Source organism: Mesoplodon mirus (genome assembly GCF_964341445.2).
Source record: "Mesoplodon mirus genome assembly, chromosome: X".
Taxonomy (NCBI): domain Eukaryota; kingdom Metazoa; phylum Chordata; class Mammalia; order Artiodactyla; family Ziphiidae; genus Mesoplodon; species Mesoplodon mirus.
The window spans coordinates 140,534,052-140,542,911 of NC_138981.1; the positions used below are offsets into that span (position 1 = coordinate 140,534,052).

At 43.0% G+C, this 8,860-nt stretch overlaps 1 protein-coding gene across 1 annotated transcript in view; it reads left to right on the forward strand.

Annotated features, from left to right (window-relative positions):
* Positions 1-6,657, forward strand: part of VAMP7 (vesicle associated membrane protein 7) — an 88,361-nt gene extending 81,704 nt beyond the window's left edge. The window contains exons 8-9 of the mRNA XM_082610282.1: positions 5,809-5,906; positions 6,500-6,657. Coding sequence (XP_082466408.1) covers positions 5,809-5,877 — 69 coding nt within the window. The 3' untranslated portion in view covers positions 5,878-5,906; positions 6,500-6,657. The remainder of the gene's footprint in view (positions 1-5,808; positions 5,907-6,499) is intronic.
* The last annotated feature ends 2,203 nt before the right edge of the window (positions 6,658-8,860 follow it).

An 8,860-nucleotide genomic window follows, 5' to 3' on the forward strand; every position in this document is an offset into this window, starting at 1 on the left:
TCTTTTCTGACCACAATGCTATGAGATTAGAAATCAATTACAGGGAAAACAATGTAAAAAACACAAACACATGAAGGCTAAACAATACATTATTAAATAACCAAGAGGTCACTGAAGAAATCAAAGGGGAAATCAGAAAATACCTGGAGACAAATGACAATGAAAACACGATGATCCAAAACTATGGGATGCAGCAAAAGCAGTTCTCAGAGGGAAGTTTATAGCTATACAAGCCTACCTCAAGAAACAAGAAAAATCTCAAATCAACAATCTAATGTTACACCTAAAGGAACTAGAGAAAGAAGAACAAACAAAACCCAAAGTTAGCAGAAGGAAAGAAATCATAAAGATCAGAGCAAAAATAAATGAAATAGAAACAGAAAACAATAGCAAAGATCAATAAAACTAAAAGCTGGTTCTTTGAGAAGATAAACAAAATTGATAAACCATTAGCCAGACTCATCAAGAAAAAGAGGGAAAGGACTCAAATCAATAAAATTAGAAATGAAAAAGGAGAAGTTACAACAGTCACCGCAGAAATACAAAGCATCCTAAGAGACTACTACAAGCAACTCTATGCCAATAAAATGGACAACCTGGAAGAAATGGACAAATTCTTAGAAAGGTATAACCTTCCAAGACTGAACCAGGAAGAAATAGAAAGTATGAACAGACCAATCACAAGTAATGAAATTTAAACTGTGATTAAAAATCTTCCAACAAACAAAAGTCCAGGACCAGATGGCTTCACGGGTCAATTCTATCAAACAATTATGGAATAGCTAACACACATCCTTCTCAAACTCTTCCAAAAATTTGCAGAGGAAGGAACACTCCCAAACTCATTCTATGAGGCCACCATCACCCAGATACCAAAACCAGACAAAGATACTACAAAAAAAGAAAATTAGAGACCAATATCACAGATGAATATAGATGCAAAAATCCTCAACAAAATACTAGCAAACAGAATCCAGCAACACATGAAAAGGATCATACACCATGATCAAGTGGGATTTATCCCAGGGATGCAAGGATTCTTCAATATACACAAATCAATGTGATACACCATATTAACAAATTGAAGAAGAAAAAACATATGATCGTCTCAATAGATGCACAGAAAGCTTTCAACAAAATTCAACACCCATTTATGATAAAAACTGTCCAGAAAGTGGGCATAGAGGGAAACTACCTCAACATAATAAAGGCCATATATGACAAACCCACAGCAAACGTCATTCTCAATGGTGAAAAACAGAAAGCATTTCCTCTAAGATCAGGAACAAGACAAGGATGTCCACTCTCACCACTATTATTCAACATAGTTTTGGAAGTCCTAGCCACAGCAATCAGAGAAGAAAAAGAAATACAAGGAATACAAATCGGAAAAGAAGAAGTAAAACTGTCACTGTTTGCAGATGACATGACACTATACATACAGAATCCTAAAAATGCCAGCAGAAAACTACTAGAGCTAATCAATGAATTTGGTAAAGCTACAGGATACAATATTAATGCACAGAAATCTCTTGCATTCCTATACACTAATGATGAAAAATCTGAAAGAGAAATTAAGGAAACACTCCCATTTACCATTGCAACAAAAAGAATAAAATACCTAGGAATAAACCTACCTAGGGAGACAAAAGACCTGTATGCAGAAAACTATAAGACACTGATGAAAGAAATTAAAGATGATACCAACAGATGGAGAGATATACCATGTTCTTGGATTGGAAGATTCAACATTGTGCAAATGACTATACTATCCAAAGCAACCCACAGATTCAATGCAATCCCTATGAAATTACCAATGGCATTTTTTATGGAACTAGAACAAAATATCTTAAAATTTGTATGGAGACAGTAAAGACCCCGAATAGCCAAAGCAGTCTTGAGGGAAAAAAACGGAGCTGGAGGAATCAGACTCCCTGACTTCAGACTATACTACAAAGTTACAGTAATCAAGACAGTATGGTACTGGCACAAAAACAGAAACACAGATAAATGGAACAAGATAGAAAGCCCAGAGATGGCCAAGAAACACATGAAAAGCTGCTCAACATCACTAATTATTAGAGAAATGAAAAACAAAAGTACAATGAGACATCACTTCACACCAGTTAGAAAGGGCATCATCAGAAAATCTACAAACAACAAATGCTGGAGAGGGTGTGGAGAAAAGGGAACCCTCTTGCACTGTTGGTGGGAACGTAAATTGATACAGCCACTATGGAGAACAGTATGGAGGTTCCTTCAAAAACTAAAAATAGAATTACCATATGATCCAACAATCCCACTACTGGTCATATACCCAGAGAAAACCATAATTCTAAAAGACACATGCACCCCAATGTTCATTGCAGCACTATTTACAGTAGCCAGGTCATGGAAGCAACCTAAATGCCCATTGACAGACAAATGGATAAAGAAGATGTGGTACATATATACAATGGAATATTACTCAACCATAAAAAGGAACAAAATTGAGTCATTTGTTGAGACGTGGATGGATCTTAGAGACTGTCATACAGAGTGAAGTAAGTCAGAAAGAGAAAAACAAATATCGTATATTAACGCATGTATATGGAACCTAGAAAAATGGTACAGATGAAATGGTTTGCAGTGCAGAAGCTGAGACACAGATGTAGAGAACAAACGTATGGACACCAAGGGGGGAAAACCGCGGGGGGGTAGGGATGGTCGTGTGCTGAATTGGGTGATTGGGATTGACATGTATACACTGATGTGTATAAAATTGATGACTAATAAGAACATGCTGTTTAAAAAAATAAATAAAATAAAATTCAAAAATTAAAAAAAAAATTACCAAAGAGGACAAAGCAGGGAAGTAAAAGCATCTCTTCTTACCAAATAAATAAATAAATAAACTCAGGGTAGACAGGACACCTTCAGATAAATATTCCAATGTTCCAGTGCAGACAGAACATAGCCAGGTATAAATGTACTTAGTGTAGACAGATCACTCTTGGGTCTAAATATCACAGTGTAGACAGGATATGGTCAGGTCTAAACATACTGAGTGTAGACAGAATATGGGAGATCTAAATCTACTGTGTAGACAGAACCTGGTCAGGTTTAAACTACCTTAGGGCTGCTCTCCTAGGAGGACAGGTCATACAAGTGGGGTCTCTCATCTCTGGACAGGGGACTCACTCTCATGTGGGAACTAGGATGCACATTGCTTGGAGACTAAATCACATTCCTTGGAGATGCAAAATGGAGGGGATATGGGAACATATGTATACGTATAACTGATTAAATTTGTTATAAAGCAAAAAATAAAAAATAAAAAAAAATAAAGTAGACTGGTGCAGGACCAGATTTTGTGCCTCTTTGCTAAGAGAACAAGTTTACTTAGAATGCTGCTTTTGATAACAGATTGTGTGAACTATCTTGCCTTTGAGCTGTATTTGTTCTTAAATTTTCTATCTAACCAAATGTTTAAAATTTTTTTTGATATTTTTGATGATTTTCCTATCAAATTCTAATTAAAGTTCTTTTCACTTCAGCTAGCTTTGGGATGCTTCAGAGGGCCCCTGAGAGCCTTCCCTATTGTGTAGGTTTTGCCTGTGGCAGAGCGTTGGTTGGGATTTTCCCTTTTGAACTAGCCTTGGTCATTCATTCAGCTTCATCTCCAATGGGGCATTGGTTGGGGTTCTTCCCTTTTGTACTGAGGGGGCACTGGTTGGGAATCTTCCTTTTTTGGGGATAGGGAACTGTGACCCTGAGGCACTTCCAAGGGGGGGGGAATATATATATATATATTAAACTGATTAGAATTGGTTGGTATGCTAAATTACATGGAAAGCATTGTCAAATGAATGATAAGCCTCCTCAGATTGTACAGTAGAATAAATGTTATTGATATAGACATTCTAAAAATTATATAAAGTTTCTGAAATTTGCATATATCCTGGTATAATTTTATAGTTTTAGTTGTTATCTTAAAGTGTTGTATGTCACAACAACTTGGATAAGCTTCTTTGCCAAGAAGAATTGTAATCAGATCTTTAATCTTGCCTTTTTAAGACCTTTATCATTCATAGGCAGCTAAGGTGATGCTTTGCAAAACTGCCACATCTTCAAGAAGGCTCATAGGGACTTCCCTGGTGGTGCAGTGGTTAAGAATCTGCCTGCAGGGGCTTCCCTGGTGGCACAGTGGTTGAAAGTCTGCCTGCCGATGCAGGGGACACGGGTTTGTGCCCCAGTCCAGGAAGATCCCACATGCCGCGGAGCGGCTGGGCCCGTGAGCCATGGTCGCTGAGCCTGTGCATCCGGAGCTTGTGCTCCACAACGGGAGAGGCCACAATGGTGAGAGGCCCGCATACTGCAAAAAAAAAAAAAAAAAAAGAATCTGCCTGCCAATGCAGGGGACACGGATTTGAGCCCTGGTCTGGGAAGATCCCACATGCCGTAGAGCAACTAAGCCCGTGTGCCACAGCTACTGAGCCTGCACTCTAGAGCCAGCAGGTCACAACTACTGGGCTCGCATGCCACAACTACTGAAGCCCACACACCTAGAGCCCATGCTCTGCAACAAGAGAAGCCACCACAATGAGAAGCCTGTGCACCACAACGGAGAGTAACCCCCGCTCGCAGCAACTAGAAAAAGCCCGCATGCAGCAACGAAGACCCAACGCAGCCAAAAATTAATTAATTAATTAATTTCAAAAAAAGAAGGCTCATAAAAAGAAATTTTTTAACAAATATAAGTTTCTGATAGCATTTAGATAATACCATTAGACTGGGTAACAAATGACAAAACTAATGGGAAAACTGATTACTTCATCTAGATCAACAGGAATTAATTACATGGGACTGAGTGAACTGATGAATATGATTTATAACTTTATGACTTTGGGAAATATACTAGCTTTAATCTTTGTTTTCCAGAAAGACCTTTTCTCTTATGCTATGACCTACAACAAGTTGATAAACTATACACTTGTAAACAAAGGTGAAACATTTATCTTTTTCTCTCTACCTGATCCTGCCAGAATTTGGCTTCTCCAGCTAGCTCTCCTGTGGACTTGATGATTTACTGTAACTGGATTACAACTAGTTATACTAAGCATTGTTTTAATTTGTTCTTTGTTTCCAAATTGTTTATGTTTTGTGTCTCCCTACTGAACTATGACTTTGTCAATGTTACTAGCTGCATTACTTATATACTGTCTTTTTTTTTTTTTTTTGCAGTACGTGGGCCTCTCACTGTTGTGGCTCTCCCATTGCGGAGCACAGGCTCCGGATGTGCAGGCTCAGCAGCCATGGCTCATGGGCCTAGCCACTCCGCAGCATGTGGGATCTTCCCAGACCGGGGCATGAACCCATGTCCCCTGTATCGGCAGGTGGACTCTCAACCACTGTGCCACCAGGGAAGCCCTATACTGTTATTTTATAAGATTGTTGTCTCTTAGAGTACCCAGTATGTAACCAGGCCTCCAACACAATTGATGATAGCTCAACATCTTGAGGAAATAGATCACATTTATGACTCTTATAGAATAATTGTAATACTGTGATTCTAAGTATGGGAGGAATCAATAAGGGAAGACATTTCCTGGATCATAATAGACTAGAAAGACAGAGAATCTTTAATTATCCTCAGGGCCTAATCTGGAAATTAGCACCTGGAGTGGCATATCAACAAGAATTTTCCCCTGAACTTGGATTAGCCTCCCAGTGCCGTGGGACAAAATTTGGTCATGAAATGTCTCCCAAATATTGGTCGAATTCCAGACCAAGAGGAGGATCTGAGAAATGGAATATTTCCTTCCACAGTCATCGGTGATTGCAGCCCTCCAACATGAGCTGGTGAGCCCTGTGGAAGGAAGAATGCCTGCCATCTAGCAGCCATCAGACTTCAGCCACTCCCTATGGTGAGCCTTGAGGAAACTCAGGATGTGAAAATACAGGATTCAGGCCCCAGATAGCTGAGGGGCATATCAAAGGAATGATTTCAGTGAGCCCAGACTCTTGCATTTTCCCATACAAGGAAAACTGCTAAACTCCTTAAACTGAGATTGCAATTTCCTTACATTTGGACAAGGGTGGGTTAATCTACTTGTTTAATCCTATTCAACTGAACAACACAGCATCAGGTTCAAAGAGTTGGGAGTTCCTCTATTTACTAAAAATTCTAAGAATTATTCCCTGCACAAGGCTGATCAATTCTATTCCATGATCACCCCTCGTCAATCCTACACTGCAGGAAGCAGTTAGAGTGGTCATCACCCCTTTCCCCACAAGATTGTGGAATGAACATTGACTGTGGGGAATTGTAACAGGGAAGAGCAAAATCTGACTCCATGTTGGATGTTTCTTTTACTTTAACATTTGTTTTAGTTGCTTTTGTTATTATAATCATTAAAAGGATGCTGTCTATAGCTGTAAGCATACATAATAGCCTGCCCCTGGGAACCCTGCCCCTCTGCCTGAATGTTAAACTGAAGTGCCTTTGTTCTGCTCACAGGGAGAGGTTCTGACCCTGCCCACCTGTGAATGGCTGCAGAAAAGAAGACATTATCACATCCCCTCCTTGTTGCTGGCCAAACCGGGAGATATTTTGCAAGACTAATGGACTTTTTACTTTACTTCCTTACCTCCTCCCCCTTTATGTTCTATAAAAGAAACTGGCATCCAGGCCCTGATAAGATGGTACTCTAGGACATTAGTCTGCCACCTTCTCGGATGCCTGGCTTTCCAAATAAAGTCACTATTCCTTGCCTCAACATCTCGTCTCCCAATTTATTGGCCTGTTGTGTGGTGAGCAGAGTGAGGTTGGACTTGGTAACAGGGTGAGCAGGGAGCTTCGTGTAGTGCAGCCCAGGCTCCTGCAAGGACAGACCAGAAGTGGGCTGACTCCAGCGTCCCAGGCTTCCAGCAGGAGACAACTGCACTGGAAGCCTGGGTAGAACAGTCCATCCCATGGGTTGACTCCGGGCGTAGCACATTCAGGGTCACCGAGAGCCCCACACTCAGGTCCTGCTTCCCAGCAGCATGTGTGTGTGGGGAGGCCTGATGGCTCCTATGGCTTCTGGTCAAGCGACTTCCTGAACTAGTATGATGCCCAGAATGGGCACCACATTGTCTTCTTCAAGGGAAGCCACCCAAGTGGAGAATGCACAGGCTGAGCTCCTTGCACACTGCCCCATCTCCACCCAGTGACCCACCTGTCCACCAGCGTCCCACATCCCACACCCACCACCACTGTGTGCCTGGTGCCTGCTCTTTCAAAATCAAAGTCTCACATGAAGGAGACCCAGTGGGGGCTGTCAACCCCCCCACTCTTGATGCTGAGTTTGAGGAGAATGAACCCCCTTCACTGAACAGTAGGACACTCTGAGGAAAGAGGTGCTCACCCCATCAGAGTCGGGGCTGTGCTGAGCAAGTTGCTCCCTGAATATTATAAGACATGAGAAATTAACGTAGACACTACCTGTGTCCATTGATGGCTGAACAGAAAACCAAAACATGGTCCATCCACACAAAGGAATGTTATTCAGCCTAAAAAGGAAGGGAATTCTCACACAGGCTACAGTGTGGATCATCCTTGAGGGCATTATGCTCAGTGACATAAGCCAGACACAAAAGGACAAATACTGTGTGATTCCACTCACATGAGGCCCCTGGAGCAGTCAGATCCACAGAGGTGAATAAGAAATTCACCTTCCGTCATTCTTGAGGTGTAACCTGCACTTTTAAGCAACACCCAGGGGTCCTGCGCAGAGGCTGAAAGCCCAGCCCCACATGGTGCACAGTCCCCCTGTGTGACTAGAGCCCAGGAGGAAGGGTGAGAAGGGCCTGCATGTTTACAGACCAGCGTCCTATGGTCTCATGTGAAACCAATTTGCTGGTCCACGTCCTGTGAGAGCTGCTCCCCAGGGCACCATGCGGGCAAGACCGAATGGTCAGGGCCATGGTGCTGCCTTCAGTTCAGGCCCATTCATGGTAACTGTCTAGTTGGAAAGTGCTGAGGCTCCAGGGGAGGGTCCTTCCTGCCTCATCCAGCTTCTGGGGACTCCAGGCATCCCTGGGCTTGTGGCTGCATCCCTCCCATCTCTGCTTTCATCTTCACATGGCTTCCCCTCCATGTCTGTGACTCCACTCATCTTATAAGGACACAGTTACACAGGATTGGGGCCACCCTAATGCCCTTGTCTTACCTACTTACACGACCAGGCCCTACTTCCAAACGAGGTCATGTCCTGAGGCCCTGGGGTCAGAACATGGATGTCTCTTTCCCTGTGGGGTACATGATCCCACTTCACTCTGAGATAAAAGATAATGTTGTCCAGAAAACAAGCAAGCCCCTTACCTAAGCCAGCCCCTGGAAGAGATCTGAGCCCTTCTGGTCTTGGAAACTGACCTGGGCAGGAGAGTGCAACTCATGACCCGAGTGTGAAGGATGCCAGGAAGCACCCGTGTGAGGCTCCAGTTCACAGCTGCAGCACTGGACCAGCTGATGAAGTCCAGCAGGGCAACTCCGTCCTCCTTATAGGACTCAATCTATGTGGTCTGGGGGTGACAGGCAGCAGTGAGCTGGTGTGTGATTAAGTGTATGTGATGGGTTTGCAGTGAGCAGGTGAGCATATGTGTGTCTGACGTCAGGCACATGTGGGGTCAGCAGTGAGCACACATGTGTGAGAGATCAGGTGCATGTGATGTGCCAGTGGTGCAAACACACATGATCAGGTGCACCTGGCATCTTGGCAGGCAGGGCACCACAGGGCTGCAGAGCTGCCACAGGCTTGAGCCACCAACCCTGCCTGGTGTGGAGCATCCCTCCCCCACTACATGCCCCAGCAGCTCCCATGTCCCCAGCTGTGACCCC